We start from the raw sequence: 17511 nt of genomic DNA, 5'->3' as shown, positions 1-17511 counted from the left end.
GCCAGGAAGTGGATTTTGTGGTGCCTTTTGTTGCTGAGCCTGGCACAAGCTGTTCAGGCTGTTTTTTTCTGGTGCAAATGACCTGGAAGATGATCTGCAGCACCCAATTGAAATAAGAAATCTCAGTGAATAAATATCTGTAAACACCTTCCGCTGTCCCAGGTTGCTCCAACCTGCCCTTGGACACTTCCAGGGATGGGGCAGCCACAGCTTCTCTGGGCAACCTGTGCCAGGGTCTCATCACCCTCACAGGGAAGAGACTCTTCCTAATCTCTAATTTAAACTTAACACTCTCAGTCTGAAGCCATTCCCCCTTGTCCTGTCACTCCATGCACTTGTCCAAAGTTTCTTCTCCAGCTCTCTTGAGAGAGAGAAAGGGAAAAAGAAATGTGCCACGAGAGTGGTTACCAAAATTGTTTTGTTTTTTCATAGTATGTTTTTCTCCTGCTCAGTCATGCAAAGCTAATGCTTGACTGTAGTCTGAGAAAATTGTCATGGAAGCACATCATCTCAAGTTGCATATTCAAAGCCAGGGAAAGCTAAAAGTGGCACTTAAAACCTGTAAACACCAGCCTTCTGGAGGCCTTCTGGAGTAAACAGCTAAAAGAAATGCCCAGCTTGTGTGTGGATAGTGGGATTGTCTCCTCTGCTTTGTTCCTGATTTCCTGGCTGTAATTTTTGACTGTCATTGCAATAGAGAAAGGCCTGGTCAGTGGGGTTGGAAGAACAGCTCTTTCTCTGACTTGTGCAGCTGTGCTTGAAACCACGGCGCATCAGCTGAGGTGGACACCCTTTAAATTTCGTTATTTTGAGGTTGTTTACACAAGGTTAAAGCAATAAATCACCCATGTGACTGCTAACAGCACACACAACCCCCCCCCACCTCCTTGTTTTTCCCCCTTAGGTGGCGGTGAAAGTCATCGACAAGAAGAGAGCCAAGAAGGACACCTATGTCACCAAGAACCTGCGGCGGGAAGGGCAGATCCAGCAGATGATCCGCCACCCCAACATTGCTCAGCTCCTGGACATCCTGGAGACCGAGAACAGCTACTACCTGGTCATGGAGCTGTGCCCTGGGGGCAACTTGATGCACAAGATCTACGAGAAGAAGAGGCTCGAGGAGCACGAGGCGCGCAAATACATCCGGCAGCTCATCCTGGCGGTGGAGCATCTCCACAGGGCGGGGGTGGTCCACAGGTAACCCCAAAACCCCCCTCCCTGGGGGGAGTTTGTATCAGGGGAGTGGTGTTTTGGCGTTTTGTTTGTGTTGCAGGGAGACTTCCTTGTGAAAACATATTCCTGGGAGCATTTTGGCCGCTCTTGGCGGGGCTGTTTAGGTGGGTTTGTGTTTTAGATGCGAGAAGGCATCTGCACAAAGCACTTTGGCAGGTTTGTGGCTTCAGGTGGGCACACTGGAGACCTGCTGACTCCCACGTCCAGGAGATAAGTCCTTGTGGGTCCCTTCCAGCTCAGGGTGTTCTGTGGTTCTGTGTCCACAGAGATAACCTGTGCATCCCCTTCCCCTACACAAAGCGCTTGTTTTGGCTCTTCAGAGCTCTGTACCAGCGTGAGCTGGTGAATCACTTTTGCTGTTCCTTTGAGAGGATGGTTGTGTCTGCTGTTTTCCTGGTGGAAATACAGCGGTGTGGGGAGTCAGAAGATCGCCTGGGCTCCAGGGGGAACAGGGCTCACCAGAGAGGAGCCTGGGGAGGGCTGATGAGTCAGGAGTAGCTGCCTCTGAAGTTCCTGAGCAAGCAGCAAGTGGAAGAGGCTGGGAGAGTGCAGGTGCAGGTGTCACACGTGGTGCCTTTCTCCACTCAGTGCTCTTGGCTGCTATGGAGACAGGAGGATGGTGGGCTGCATGGACCTTTGGTCCGAGCCAGAATGTCTCCTCTCCTGTTCTCAGGTGTATTTATAGGGCACTGTGCTAAGAAGGAGGCTCTGCTTTCTAAATTTGGGCCAGCTGGTGTTAAGTCTGGGCTCCCACACAGTTCCCATCTGATGCTGAGCAAGTTGTGTAGGCCCCATCCTCTTGGGTTATGTAGGCAGGTTGTAGGAGCCAGACATCTGAATGCTTTTGAGGATCTGGGCCTTCCTTTCCTTTGGCTTCACTGACTTGTGGGGAGGATGGAGGGCTGTGCCCAGGGGCCACTGTGCAGGCAGCTCCTCCAGCTGTGCCCAGCTGTGTGCTGAGCTGTGCACCTGGCTTGGTGGAACTCCACGTGCTCTGAAACCTGCTTTTTGTGTCTCGAGTCCCTGTGTATATTCCCTGTGATCCTGCAGGGATAAGGTGCTGTGTGCACATGTGAGCCCAGGAGAGCTGAGGTATTTTCTCAAACTAAATTTCAGGTACCACTGTAATATAAATATTTGAGCAGCCTCCAGGTCTATTCTGCAGGTTCTCTATCAGCCACAAGACTGCTGACCTCTTTAAATTATTAACCCCCACAGTTTGGGGCATGGACAAGGAAGAAGCCTGTTTGTTGCTTTAAGGGATCAATTGCTATCTGGTATTTAGAGAGAGAGATGAAGGAAATGAAGTTTCTGAGATGAGCAGAGGAAAACACGCCAGGAGCAGATGAACATGTTTAGCTTTTAACAGCAGGACCGAGTTCAGCAGCAGCAGTTCCTCTCCCTGAAAAATTTGTAGTGGCCAAGGCACTTACAGGGGGTTGGCAGGCTTGGCTTTGATTCCTTTCCTTTTCAGAGAGGATCCAAACCCACATTTTGTGCAAAAATAGCCTGTTCCATAAGCGCAGGCTGGAATCAACAGGCTGTTGCGGTGGGAAGGACGGCAAGGCTTTGGGGCCCGAGGAGCCCGAGTTCCCGTGGAGATGCTGCAGGTTTGGCCCTCCCCTCTTCCCTCCCTGCTGTCTCTGAACACCAGCACAGCTCCCAGACCCTGGAGGGTCCGGAGTATGAGTGAGCAGGGGGAGGAAGCAGCTCTGAGAGCGCTGCCAGGCTCTGCCGTGGCTCTGCCCGCCCAGCCCTGTGGCTCGAATTAATCCTTGCCCCAGAGGCAGCCGCTCCATCCACGATGGTTCTCAGCTCACAGCACACAGAGCTGCTTCTTGGGAGGCTTCCACACGATGAATGAGCGGGTCTGATTCTGCCTAAAGTGATAAAATTTGACAGAATCACAGGCAGTGTGTCTGCAAGGATTTTCTCTGGCTTAACCCATCCGATGTCTTGACCTGTTCTGCAAACCCAAGCGTGTAGAACCGTGTGGAGAGACAGGAAAAGCTCTGGTGGCGTGATCCAGATTCATCCTCCTGGCTCTGTGCGAGCAAGGGAGGGAGAAAGAATAATAATTACCCCAGGAGTTGTCCTTCAGCGTCTCAGGCTTCCGACTGTGGCCGCTCTAAAAACAGAGCACTCAATCAGCTACTGGAGAGTGGGGGGAAAAATATAGTGATTCATCCTGTCCCTGGTTGAAATGGCAGGGTGGTTGTTGTTGTTGTTATTTTTAAGGCAGGTAAAAATACCAGCACTTTCATGTGCATGGTGATCTGTGGGTGTTTGCATTCGCTGCGTGGGGAGCAAACCTGGGCCAGAACTCGGGGCTGGTGTTTGTCTCTCCAAATGATTTCATCATTCACATTTTCACACTGAAAAGCGTTCCCTGGCTGTTCTATTGCAAAAAGGTCGTTGGGTTTGTCTGCATGATTCAGGGAATAATAGAGATGACTTACCCTGTTCTATAACTTAGGACGGGAAAAAAAAAAAAAACTAACTCAGATGAAATAAGTTGCATATAATTTGCTTACATTATTCCACGAATATTTCTCAGAAATCTTCATGACTTGCAGTCTTGGTGTGGCAGAAAAGCACTCTCATCTCTGGTTTTTGGACAAATCCAGGAATCCAGAATTCAATGGAAACGCTTAGGAGGCACTGATGTGTGAAAAGCCTAAAATTAAAAAACCTTAGGAAACCTCATTTTACTTAGAGATGTAAAAGTACCTCCAAACTCAGGTTTGGCCGTATAGATGTGTTTAAAATTGCAACTATTTCATGCTCTAAGATGGATGAAGAAGTTCCCGAGTGCAGAAGCTGCATCTTTGGAGAGGGCTTGTCCGGGGCTGAGAGCTCCTTGGGCTGCTTTGCTGAAAGCAAAATGCCACAAGTCTATATATAATTTCATGTAATCATTTGTGTTTCGTTCCCTCTATCAGGAGGCTTGGCCGGTTGCTAAAAATATACTTGCAACAAAGCTCAGCTGTGAATCAGGTAGGAATATTTATCTTCGCCTCTTGACAGAGGAAAACAAACCCAAATGGCAGTATCTGGTGGAGCTTTCTCTTGGCAGAGGGTGTTTACACAGCCCTTCACGCTGTCAAAAAGCAGGATGAACAATAAGCCCCTGGGGAGCACAAGGACGGCAGAGAAAACGAAGCGAAAGGCTTTGGTGCTTGCCACTGCATCCCACAGGAAATTCTCAACAACCCCTTTTAAAGTCATTTTAACAAAACTCGATCCCATTCAGTGCAATTACTGTCAGGATGTCGAAGGAAGGAATTTAGTAATGTGTTGGTGGCAAAGATAGCTTTCTGTGTTCCCCCTTTTTTCCGTCCTCCTGGCTGCATATTTGTGCCTTCCACTGCCGTTTGGTGATTAAAAGCAGGTCAGGAGTTTGGAAGACACGAAAAAGGCCCTGAGGTTTTGAGTAAGGTGATGCCATACAATCCAGACGCTCAGGGTGGCACAGGATTCCTGCTCTGGTACCTGCTCCTTTGACATGCTGGCTTTGATAACTTCCATCCTGTTAATTTTGAGTGCCAGATGCTGCTGCAATATTTATGACAGATCCTGCGCCACAGAGCAAACTCCCCTTTTGAAGTGCAGAGCTGGTTTCTCTTTCTATTTTATGTCAGATTTCAAAATTACCTTTGGGCATTCTCTCGGTGTGCTCTGGTGTAAACAAACCACACATCATTTTAGTGAAGACAACAAGACTGAATCCCTCTTTTACAGAGGCAGACACATGGAATTCAGGGATGTAACTGACAGAAGGGTCGGGTTCAGTAAGTGGTATTTTGATAACAAACCCTTTGAAATGTGTATTGACATATAAATGTGATGGTGAACCCAAATCTCACCTCTGGCTCCTCCACAGGGCTACGAAATGGGCTTGTGGGTTGGTAGTTAAGGAGTGATTTTTTTTTTGTAGTGCTGCTGTGATTAAAAATAAGATGCAGGAGACAGCAGCCAACAACTTCTGCTTTGCAGCTGCTTGCTGGTAAAGCCTCCCTGCTCATCCTTCCTCCCCCAGACAAGAAATAAAGTGTGAAATGTAGAACTTCCATTTGCAGCCTGCTGCCTGCCAGGGCATGGAATATAAACTGCTTTTGGGAGTACACTTGTGTCCCTCACTTGGAGGCACTGGCTGGAGTTGAGGTTTCCAAAGTGGTCTGAGAAGCTCTAAGCGAAGCCAGGGGTGAATCAGCCCCATCAGCAAACTCCCAAATGAACTTATCCCATAAAGATGGTGTATTTTCAGAGCCAGGGAATGCTGCCTCTTTGCTGCCAGCTTCACAAAGCTGCAAAGACATAAATATCTGCTGATTCTCCACGCTGTGGGAATGCCTTGAGTGTCTTCATTATTCCTAGATTTCACTAACTTGTGCCACAGTTAGACACTCTCAGCATCATGGAACTAACCCCTCAGGAAAAGGTAGCATTTTTTTGTTCCTTTCCTATTTAATCACTGAGGGTGTTTTTAAGTTTTTCAGCAATGAATGCTGAAAGTTTGATTAAGGGGGAAAACAAATAAATAATCCTTTAGTCCTGTTTTTTGTTGTTTGTTTGTTGTTGTTTGGGGTTTTTTTTTTTTTTGAGAAGCTGTGACAGCAAGGAACAAGATCAGATTTACTTCAAGGAGGGAACTTGAAAGTGTCCAGAGTTGCTGCTTTGTTTGGATGTTGACATGATCTCATTGCAATGGACAAAGTCCCAAAAGTGGAGCCCTGAATTTCAGACCCTTTATTACAAAGGGTTTAAAAAATAAAAGCAAACTAAGGCAGCCAATGAAGGGTGTGGAGCACAAGTCTTATGAGCAACTCAGATAAGGCTCTCTTTGTAAAAGATAATTAAATTTTCTCTTTAGGTTGTATCAAGGAGTAAAAGCCTCTTTGTCCTGGCTCCCGGTGTCACTCCAAAAAACCAGGGATTTTCTATTGGGATTGACAAAAAATGTGGGGCATATGGACTATTAGATCAGTTACCACTCACTGGCAAATCTGGTGAGAATAGACAGATGGGTAAACATCTTTAACCAGAGCTGGCTGCACTCTATACTGGGCTGATATTTACATTGCTGTTTTTCCCCCTGATAGCTTTAAAATAGCCCTGTAATATTTACCTTTTTTTTTTTTAATTTTTTTAACCTCGAATGCCTTTTTTTAAATACCTTGTGTTCCTGTCTAGCCCTTCTGTCTCTCAGCTGTTACTCTGATCGTCTGCGTGTCTTTTCTCCTCACCTTACAGCTTTCCCCTTTCCATTCCCTTGCCTTTAAAGTCTTCTTGGCTAATGTTTAATATACTCAAGAGCTTCCAAATGCTCTCCCTCCTTGCTTTGAGACACTGCAGTTGTGTGACCCAAAGCTCCACGTGCTTCTGCCTCAGTTGTTTTTGAAGCACAGCATGAAATGAAATGGAGAGGAGCGGTTCAGGAAAGGCTTGGAGTAGGTCGTGGCTATTTTTCTTTCCTTCACAGATCCCTCCTTGTGGAAGTACTTAGCTGGGCTTGGTCGGTTTACTCGTCTTATTTTATTAAGTTTTATATCTTCATCTGCAATACAGGGCATCCTTCATCACCCCCTTTGCCTTACAGAGGCAAAACACCACGGATGTCACTGGCTTCCCATCATTACAGCTGATGGCTTTATTATCCAGGGTTTTCTCCAGGAGAAGCATCACTGCTGTGGTTATCCCAGAAATATTTCATGTCTGGAAGGTGGGGGGAAAACTCTTGTGATGGAGATTAGACTCTCTTTTTAGCAGTGCCAGTGCTGACCACCCCTGTGAAGAGTTTGGATGCTTCGCCCTGAGAGCAGATTGATTCTTCTCTCCAGTGCAGGCAACACCAGGGGACAGACATTTGACCCTTCCCACCCCTGCAGAGGGAGGTTTATTCCTCAGCAGTGGCCTTTGGTTGTCAAAGAGCAAGGAGAAAGTGCCCTCCCCTTCCAAAGACATGTATTTGAAATGTGTCCAGTTTGTGAGATTTCTGCAGGCTCCTCGGTGTGTGAAGAGCCTGATTAATTACAGGATGTACTGACAAATGTTTCTAAAGTCGTTTTGTGCCTGAAGAATAGGTGTGAAGCAGTGTGTGAAAAGCTCTGTTAATTCTGGAGAGGGTGCACGGGGCTTTCTGCTTTGAATGTGGAACCGTGTGTGCTGCTTTCATTATGCAAGTTATTATACATGAACCTTGTAAATACACTGATGAGAGCGAGGGGAAGCTGCTTCATTATTTTGGAGACTCACTCAAAATATTTTCTTTCTTTCTTTCTTTCAGAGACTTGAAGATAGAAAATCTGTTGCTGGATGAAGACAACAATATCAAGCTCATTGGTATGAAACCACTTTGGCAATTCCAGTAATTAAAATTGTTAGTTTTATAAAGAGAGGTTTTTTGAGACTTCATAATCTCCCATGTGACAACTGCTAATGTTGCTGCAGAGGAGAGCTGGGAGAGTATAGATAGCAATCAAGCTGTTCCTGACAGCATCTCCTGAAAAAAATGATCCGAATAATTCAGCTCTAACTGGGTATGGGCACAATCTCGCATTCTTTAAACCACAGCTTTCATATTCAGCTTGGGAACTTTGTCGAGAATTCAAGAATTGACACCACAGAAAGTAATTTATTTTATTATCCTGATCATTCCATATTTGCTAAGGGCTGGATTCTGCCCCCGTATGCATATGCTTCCTCTGAAGTCAGTGGGAGTTGAGCACATTTTTAGCAGCTGGCAAAATTCGGTCCTGTATTTATATTTGTTAAATTTGCTTCCAGCACCCGATGCGGAATTGGTTTGGAGGGCTGTTAAAAAATGAAAAAGATCAGCGATCTAAGAGTCTTGATTTGTATTTGGGTATCAGTTGTACGTGGGGCCCGGTTCATTCAAGCTGTGCAGACGTTTTAGATTAATCACTGGTGGGTACAGTCTCTCACTGCCTTGCATAACTCCCATCAACGTTCATGCGGGCATTGAAAAGAAAAATCTTCCCTTCATGAAAATAAGTGCCCAACATCTGTTTATATTTATTTCCCTGCCTACACTTTTTTGCCTGCAGCAGAGTCTGTGGCTGCAGACTTAAAAACTCAACCCGCCTTCCCTCGGAAGGTGTCGTGGACTGAGAAGTGACGAGGAACACTCGGCATTCGGGTCGAGGGGACGCTCACTGGCGTATAAAGCACGTGCATTCCAGACAAACAAAGAGGAGGATGGTTAATGAAATCTGAAACATTCGGATTATACTTGGGGAATTCAGTTTTTTGGAAACGCTGCTCTGACTTTTTTGGTGATTATCCTGTGGCAAATCGGCCGAATCTGGGAAAAATAACAGCAGAGAGAACTCTGCATTACCTCAGCCATGGGTCAGGAGGAGACTGAGATGCTGCCATGAATCATTCACCAGTAATGGTGGATACCACCCATTATCTTGATTTAGCAGATAAGTGAGACCAGATGGTTTGCAACAGTGCTGTGTGAACATCTGATGGATTTAAAGAACTTCTGCAGGCTTCCCTGTTATTTTATGTATTGGGTGTTTGGTTACACAACAGTATGTGAACTTGACATCCAAAGCGAGACCTAATCAGATGATACGTGCACAATTAAAACTCCTGTGCCAAAAAGAATGTGCTCCACAACTGTTCCTGCAGTTTCGTTGGCTTTGGTTGCATGGAAAGGTCTCCCTGCAGTGGGTGGTGTGGGAAGAATAGAGAAAAGAGACAGTTTGATCTTCTGTAGCCTCGCTGGAGTTGAAATAGATTGTCCTCGGGTCTGCAGCCTGATGTTTTTAAGCACAGCAGATTGCACACAGTATGTATTTTAAAACAAAGCAATTAAATCCCACCATCCAACTGGGTATGTTGTAGCAAAACAAAGGTGGTGGTAGTAGTAATTCTGCTGGAAGTGAAACCAGATTTAACATCGCAGCCGGCTCGTGCTGTATCTCACCAGCAGCCCTGGTTCCTGTAATAGCTGTGAAATGAAGAAAAACCCGCCATAAAGAGAGAAGAAAAGGTGGAATGAAGATCTGAAGTTTGCCAGGAGGTGACACTGAAAGTCCCTGCTTTTTCATGCGTCTCAGTGGGAACTGAGTGCCTCGAGTCCCTTTCTTCACCCAGCTGCTCCATGGCACCTGGATTTGGCTCCTCTTTTTTGTGACAAGGTGGTTTACGATCTGCTCTTAGATACTCTCCTTAGAAAAGTTCCCTTTGAGAGGACTTATTCTTAGCACTCTGTTAATCAGACTGAAGAATATCAGGACTGGGAACGTTGGAAATAATTCACTTCTTTTCGTCTCCCACCTCGTGCTGCAAAAAGCCGATCGCAGGCCACACGAAGCCCTTGCTGTCCCACTGGAGCACCTGTGACACTCAGCTCTGCTGGTCCAGCTTGTCCAGGAGCTTCTGTTCAACAGCTCCTTCCCTGCTCTGGCTGTCACAGCTCCAGAGATGGCTGTGCATCCATAGATTGATGCTGATTTCCTGGAGGCGTCGCAGAGGAGTCGTGCGATGCGATACTTCGATAGCACGAACGGCGGGGGCGGTGGAGTTCCCATGTCATAATATTTACTTTGGCAAAACCAAGGGTGGCCTTTGATCTGAATTCTGTAATTAGCTGGGCTTACTGAAAGGGAGCCCAAGGCAGAGGCAGGAATGGCAGTGGAATTCCCAGTGCTGGTGGTCACACCGTCCCTTATCCAGCTCAGCGGTGCATCCTCAATAAAAATCGCCCCGTGATCACGATGTGCTGCCACGGTGTTAATAACAACATTCTCATTTCCAGGGCTACGAAATCCCTGTCCTCGAGATGCATTTGTTTGCACACATTCTGCATTTCAGCAGCCACTAGGGGAAAAAAAGGTATAGCAGCTTTAGATGAATGAGCTGAAGGGAGTGAGTAAGATGTTTATGACTGAATAGAAGGTGTTTATAAAAGAAGAGAATGAAAACCTTCACTGATGCTGATGAAGGGATGCTGATTTTTACCATTTCAGAACGCAACTCTTATGTACTTTGATTGCAAGGCATTATAGTACAGAGAAGTAATTTGGAGGGGGTATGACACTCCAGGGTAAAGACCAGCAATGATACTGTGTGGAGGTGTCATTTCTAGGAGTCTTAAATGTGTTTTACAGTTGACATAACTCCTCTCGGGCCGCAGCTAATGAATATGTTAATTAAGTTAATGGTGCCTCGGTAGTATTTGTAAAAGCCCCAGGGAAAATACGTATCTAACAGGGATGATTAAGCAGTGTCCAGGGACAATTGTTTTCCATCAGAGGCAAGGAAATTGTCCTGATTCCCCCTTCAGTGTTGACAATGTTCTCCAGGAAAGCCCCCTTGAGCCTCTTTACATGTGAAATATGGTGATTCCTGTGTTCCCCGGGCTTGTGTGGCTCTCAGAGATGCAGCCAGTGGAGGGGAAAGCACTGTGCCATCATTTGGGCACTTCAGCTTGCACAGTCAGCTTGATAATTGCCTTTTTTTCTTTTTTTTGGTAAGCATTTTTATATTTTTGCCTGGTTTTGTAAGGGAATAAGGCTTATGTGTCTGCCCTTTAATACCTTGAGGGACTCCTGGCTGATTTCCCCTTCTCTGTCAGCATCTCCTAATTGCTTTCTCCCAAGCCAAGCGTGGCCACCCCTGGACAGGGTGGGTTTGCCCTCCCCTGGCACCATCCACGTCTGCCACCAGTGTGACCCTGCCTTCCTTTCCTTGCTGAGTGGTTTAATTTTTTTAAGATCCTTCCCCAAGCCCAGCTCAGCCTGCAGAGCAGACAGGGGAGATTTTGGGAACACCCTTCCCGGCGCCAGCCTGGTCTCGGGCTGCCTGAGAGCACTTGGGAAGCCTCAGCCTCCTCCTGCTGAGAGGCTCCCTCTGGTCTCCAGTGCCAGCCTGTGCCAGTCCCTTGTTGTTTCTGCCAGCAATGGAGTGGCAGATACACCCAGAAATGCAATAATTCGAGGCAGAAGTCAGGGAGGGGCAGCCAAGTCAAGACATTCTTTCCCTCCCCTTCTTGCTCCCCGACCTCCCCGTGTCATCTCCACCCCTCTGTGCTTGTGCATAGCCCAGAAAGTGACCCCCCCCTTTACATCTGATGGTTCATTGACAGGTTTTAGAGGGAATGCTGAGGGAGTCCCACCTAAACCTGGGCTCTCCATAACACCCTGCAGCAGTGGGGAAGCCACAGCAGCCCTTGGTGGCCCTCTGCCCCGTGCACATCAGTGCCTGGGCCAAGCTCAGCTCTGCCTGTTGCCATCCAGTTCACAGCAAAATGTAACTGCTTTGTGTCTGAAATCGATGATTGTGCATATCCTGAGACTTTTTGTTGTTGTTGTTGTTGTTGTTTGGAAATCTCTGGTTATTTAGCACCTCGTACAACCCAATTACATGAAATTTTTGCATGTGGGTGAATTTTTATTTTTTTTCCCCTCAGGCTCGTGGAAGAAAAATGTTCTTTTCTTTCTCACTTGTGTTCTAGGGCGGTCTGACTGTGACTGTCTTTCCTAACTCTGCCTCTGTGCCTTTCACAGACTTTGGATTGAGCAACTGTGCAGGCATCCTGGGTTATTCTGATCCCTTCAGCACCCAGTGTGGGAGCCCAGCATATGCAGCCCCTGAACTTCTGGCAAGGAAGAAATACGGGCCCAAAATAGACGTTTGGTCCATGTGAGTTGCTTCTCTACTTTATAATTGTCATTGCAACGAGCAAGGGACACGTTCAGCTCCATCAGGGTGCTCAGAGCCCCATCCAACCTCACCTTGAGCCTTTCCAGAGATGGGGCGTCCATAATGTGATAGTGTCAGGCCTTAAAGATGAAATGCAGTCTCTGAACACTAAAATTAAAGTTTTTTCCTTGTTCCTGATCATTTTGGTTTCCCTTTCTCCCTGTTTTCTCCTAGTGGGGTGAACATGTATGCCATGTTGACTGGAACCTTGCCTTTTACCGTGGAGCCCTTCAGCTTGAGAGCCTTATACCAGAAAATGGTGGACAAAGAGATGAACCCTTTCCCCACCCAGCTCTCTTCAGGTAATCACAGGGAGCGTGCTGGGACCTGGTCAGAGCCACTGCAAGGAATGATTGTGGCTCCTGCTGCCAGTGTGTTGTGCTAGTTGGGAAAAGCAGTTCCTTTCATTTCAGCCTCCGAAAGAAGTGCAGGAGTTGCTGTAGTGGAACTCCTTTTGGTCTGATTTCCGTGTGCCAGCTGCAGAAGCACCGAGTTGTGCTGGATGTGAGAGAAGGGGCCAACCTGTGAAGTTCTGTGAAACTGCCTTTGTGGAGCAGTCGGTCAGTTTTGCACACTCAGATTTTAGTGTATGGATGGACAGCCAGATCATTTTGGAGTAAGGGATTCCTGGGCATTATCATGACCAGGTTTGAGTGATAAACCGCCTCAAATGACCTCACATTTACCATGGAGTAGTAATGACATGCGCTCAGAAAGCTATTTTGGGCCGGTGACCTAGGACAACCTTTGTGTGTTCACAAAATGCGGAATTGTTGATGTATTAGCATCAGAAATATTAATTCCTGCTTCAGAGCCGTGTCACTAGGCAACAGAATCGTTTTCCAGCTTGCAGCAAGACCACTGTCAGCATTTGGAACAAGCTCCGTTCGCCAGTTGGGTTTTATTTTCGTGTGCCAGATTGGTGGAGAGCTTCTGTCTCCTTCCCTGGCAGCCTCTTTGCAAAGGGCCACTCAGTAAAATGAAAAGATTGCAAGTGCAAAAAGGGCAGCCAAGGTAGGAAACCATTGTTACAGGGTGTGAGACAAAGCCCTTGGGAGCTGTGTCACGAGATGAATTCTCCAAGCACAGATTTGCCTGTGGAAGAGGTGGATGGGGAAGGGTTTTATCACCTGGGTTGTCCCTGCCTAACCTGTTGCTCCTTGTTCACTCAGCTCCTGCATGAAGGACCCTTTCCTGCCAGCAGTTCACAATCTGGCATGTTGTAAAGTGGAGGGTTTACAAGAGAGCTGGGATGCTGCAAGTTTCTATTTGTGTTTTTTTTTTGTTTGTTTGGTTTGGTTTGGTTTTGGGCTTTGGTTTGGTTGGGGTTTGTTGGGGTTGGGTTTGTTTGGTTGTGGTTTTTTTTTTTGCTGTGTGTTTGACTCAATTAGGGTGTTCGGAATTTCCACTCCGGGCTCTTCCCGTTAGGATTCAGTTGCACAAAATGGCTGTTTTAATGTTCTAGCACACGCTTTAAAGCCTCACTGTGTAAATTAAAAGAAAGATTGCACTGACTGCTTCCTGCTGCCCTTGTCTGGGTGCCAAGTCCTGCATCAGTTGCAAAGTTACCTCTGAATTCAGGGACTTGCATGGCACAGTCAACATTTTCCAAGTTTGGCAAGAAATGTACCTCCTAGACTGAGGTAAATCATTTTACCAGTGAAGAGCAGTTACATGATGGCTTGTGTAGTGTCTTTGAACCAATGGACTGTTTCCCCAGTCATTGTTTTCTTCCCATTCTCTTTAAGTGGGAGGTTGCACTGACTTCACTGGGACAGCTCAAGGCTGAACCACCCAGGAAAGGCCTGTAGGAGGCAAACACTGGGTAGCAAAAAAGATAACGTTACTTTTGACAGGCTTCATTTTACTGTTTCATTCAGCCTCCCATTTTTAACGGAGATGAGATTTTCTCACCTCTCTGTGGCATTTGTGGAGCTCACTGGACACTGGTCTCCAGGGAAGGCAGTATTTTGTTTATCCTGTGAGAACTTGGAGAGATGATGGCAAATTAATGGACTAGATTTAAGCACGTTAACCTTTCCTCACGGGGAACAAAGGTACACATCAGTTCCTGATCTGAGCCAGCGGCCTCTCACGTTCACTGACACGGCACACTCTGATTTAAGATGACATTTGTTCCTGCCACCATTAAGCTTTGGGTCAGTGGGTGGAAACTCTTCTCCTCTGCTCTCTGAATTGTAGTGCTCGTTAACTTCTTAGGTTTTTGCTTTAATCAGGTTTTATTATATATATATTTAATATACATATTTACTATATAGAGAAAGTTTTTGCAGGAGTCTGTTTTGCTTGTTCAGTACATTGTCTTTCAATATTTCTTTTCACAGTTACTGAACATGCAGCCCCATCATGTCTTATCACTAAGCAATAAAACACTTTTTTGTGTTAGTTAGGATATTGGGTGACCATGAGCAACCTGTGTAGCAACGGGGGAAGTTTGGAGTCACTGTTTGATTTTTTTCCCCACTTAGGAAACCATTTTTCACTTAAGCTTCCTAAACAACACAGCCAGCTGGTTATTGATTTTGGGTGGGCAGAGGTCAGTTGCTCGGGAGGTTGGTATTCACCCTGCACACATTCCTTCTCTTGCCTCTTCCTTACGCTCCTGTTCTTCCCTCTGGAATGAAGTGGAGATGAGAAAAGCCACTGTTTGTTCGTGCCTGTGGTTTGGAGGAAGGATTTTATTAGGTGGGGCTTGTGGAGTGACCTTGCTGCTTTTTCTCCAGAGGTGTTTTTAAGCCGTACCTGTATCCCCAGTTGCAACCAGGCACAGCCTCCCAGAGGGAACGACACACTGAGCTGGTCTCAGTCATGACAGGGAACATGTTTGCTCATGTTTGCTCCCTGGGGCACTAATTTTGTCATCCCACAGCCGTGTGGCTGGATCTGGGAAAGGCTTCTCTCCTCCTTGTACCATCTGACGGCTCAAATCAGCCCAAGCCAGCACAGTTACTCATCCTCCACCCTGTTTCCCGGATCCAGGGAGCTTCCAGGGGGGAACTTCCCTCCAGGATTAGTTTCTCCCAGTCTGAATCTGTTATCTGTGGTGCTTCACAAACTTCATTTAATTAGTCTGCCTTTTGGGCAAGGGTGGGGGTGGTGGAGAAGTAAGACTTTTAAGGAGACATCAGGTGATTTGGGGGCTGAGCGTGGAGGTGGTGATGATGATGATGGAGGAGGAGGGTGTTGGCTTGGGAAGGGGTGATTTGTTTTGCTCTGAGCCCATGGGATGTGTGTGGTTTCCAGCACAGAGATAAGGGAGCTACTGGAGCGAGAGGAGATGAAGTGGAAGAACAAGGGGTTTGTTGTTTGCTGTAATGGGGATTTCTGTGCCCAGGAGGATGAGGAGGGGGCACTCTGGGCACGAAGGGAACAGCTTCCAGCAAGTTTATGAACTTGGATGTAGACTTTTCCTGCTGCTTTTCTGCAATACTGTTGCTGTAGGAAAAGAGCAAAAATGTTGGATAGTATTCGAAGGAAGCTCTTGAAGCTGAAGGTTCAGCACCTGAGACCAAAATGAAAATGAATTTTGCTGTACTCTTTTAATTGGGCTAAAGCCTTCTGCAGCTGATTGTAGGCTGGATGGAAGCCAGGAGAGAATTTGTCCTCGTAATGTCAAAGGGAGCCAAATTTGCCATGTCTTCCTTCCTGGCTCTGCATCCCTTCCCTCCCCTCCCCTCTGGTCCATCTCCTCCTACCTTAAACACAGTGATTTCTGTCTGACCTTGCTCCAGTTCTTGCCCCCATGAGGAAATCGAGTGTTGTCTCACCTGCTCCGAAACTTCAAACAAGCTCTGAGACAAAAAACCTCTTTTTCTCCTCTCCTTTATGACTCCATAAATCATTGTGACTATAAATCACTGTTTATTTTACTTGCTAGTCCCTTATCAGTACTTCCATTTTCCCAAGGACATCAGAGCATACCGTAAGGAAAACATTGCTTTTTAGTACACTCTTGGACAGGCTACACACCTGTAGTAACTGCACTGCTGTGTAAGTGATAAAGCAGATGGCACAGCTATTGTTTGGGCTTTTTCCTTGCTTTCTTCACAGCTGCCATAAACTTCCTACGATCCCTGCTGGAGCCAGACCCTGCAAAGAGACCAAACATCCAGCAGGCCCTGGCAAATCGCTGGCTCAACGAGAATTACCCTGGAAGAGCACCGCCCAACGTCACCTACCCAAACAGGTACTGCCTGGAGGGGAGGAGAAAGCCCGCCAGGGTGTCTGCACATCGTGTGTGTGAAAATGTGAACAGGTCTGGGGCTTCAGTTCCACTCCTGTGACACCATCCCAGCGCGTTTTCTGGGATTGCTTTTGTGACTCCGTCATGGAAGTTGTTAGGATTGAGTAAGTGTTGCTTGGAATGGTCCAAAGCAATACCTTAAATTAGAAGCTGGCCTGCAGTGTATTATTTATTTGCAGGGTGGTCTGGGGTGCAGATCATGGGATTAATTGGCTCCATGGGAATGGGGATGTGTGACGGGCAGTTCTGATCTCCTTGTGATTCAGTGAAATCCAGGTTACTTTTCTTACAGAGCCTACTTGTGCTATATCCATGAGGCTCTGTGGATTAAGTGAAAAGGTCAAAGTTAAGTGATCCTGCCTTCTTGTTCATCTTGAACCTTGCTGAATACATGGCTAAATGCAGGAAGAGAACAAATCTCGTGGTCAGTCAAACATCCATCCAGGGAAAAAGAAAAAGCGGGAAAGATACTTGTGGTCCACTTTGGTGTTAGAAATAATCTTGCTTGACTTCAAACACATGCAGAGCTGCCACATGAGCCAGCCAGGCAAGGCCTTCCTTGCAGTCAGTGCCGAGAAACAAGGGCACTCTTTACATAAGGATTCATCTGCCTTCTCTTTGATCCTGCCTTAGGATGACTCTGTGCCCAGGAGACACCAGTTCCTCTCCTGTGACTGTAAATGGAGCCTCGGGCAACTCACTTGGAAATACAAGCCTGTGTTTGATCAGATAAAACCTCCTTGCTCTATCAAAGCCCTCCAGCTGTGCCTCACACGCAGCCCGGTACCTGCAGGAGGTACCGGCTCGCAGCTCAGCCAACACCCAGGCAAAGGCTGCAAATTAAAGCCTAATTTTGCTGCTTAAAATTTGATAGTGCTCCAGAATTTCTGTCCTGACTTCGCTAAGAGGAGAGTCCCTCAGTGAAGATCATAATTTCCCCCCCCTAGAAAGCAGATGTAGGGTGTGCCTGGAGGTGCGATGACTTTTATCTGAACGTCGGATCCTCCGTCCTCCACCCAAAAAGGATTTGGTGGTCACCAGCCAAACAAAGACACTCTTTGTTGTCTTTGACCTGTGAGGAGAATCACAGGTTTTACACCCTCAAAGTTTATGCTGGGTGGGTGTTGAGCAGCTTGGATGCCAAGGAGGGGCATCACCAGGGACCATCCGAGGGGGCCTGCAGTGCCCAGACCCGCCTGGACACAATATAAAGGTGGCCCCTGCAAAGAATTGTTTCACAAGGAATGAGAGCAGGCAGATCCTTTCTCTTTGACCTC

At 46.8% G+C, this 17511-nt stretch overlaps 1 protein-coding gene across 2 annotated transcripts in view; it reads left to right on the top strand.

Annotated features, from left to right (window-relative positions):
* Window positions 1–17511, top strand: part of HUNK (hormonally up-regulated Neu-associated kinase) — a 44992-nt gene that overhangs the window by 15164 nt on the left and 12317 nt on the right. For both annotated transcript variants that reach the window (XM_050333466.1, XM_050333465.1), the window contains exons 2-6: window positions 905–1197; window positions 7520–7575; window positions 11775–11910; window positions 12145–12272; window positions 16042–16177. In XM_050333466.1, the coding sequence (XP_050189423.1) occupies window positions 905–1197; window positions 7520–7575; window positions 11775–11910; window positions 12145–12272; window positions 16042–16177 (749 nt within the window). The remainder of the gene's footprint in view (window positions 1–904; window positions 1198–7519; window positions 7576–11774; window positions 11911–12144; window positions 12273–16041; window positions 16178–17511) is intronic.

The sequence above is a fragment of the Myiozetetes cayanensis genome, unplaced genomic scaffold, assembly GCF_022539395.1.
Source record: "Myiozetetes cayanensis isolate MyiCay16 unplaced genomic scaffold, myiCay2020 scf5-8, whole genome shotgun sequence".
NCBI lineage: Eukaryota > Metazoa > Chordata > Aves > Passeriformes > Tyrannidae > Myiozetetes > Myiozetetes cayanensis.
Note: the sequence above shows the minus strand (reverse complement) of the source record. Positions and strands in the feature narration are given on the sequence as shown.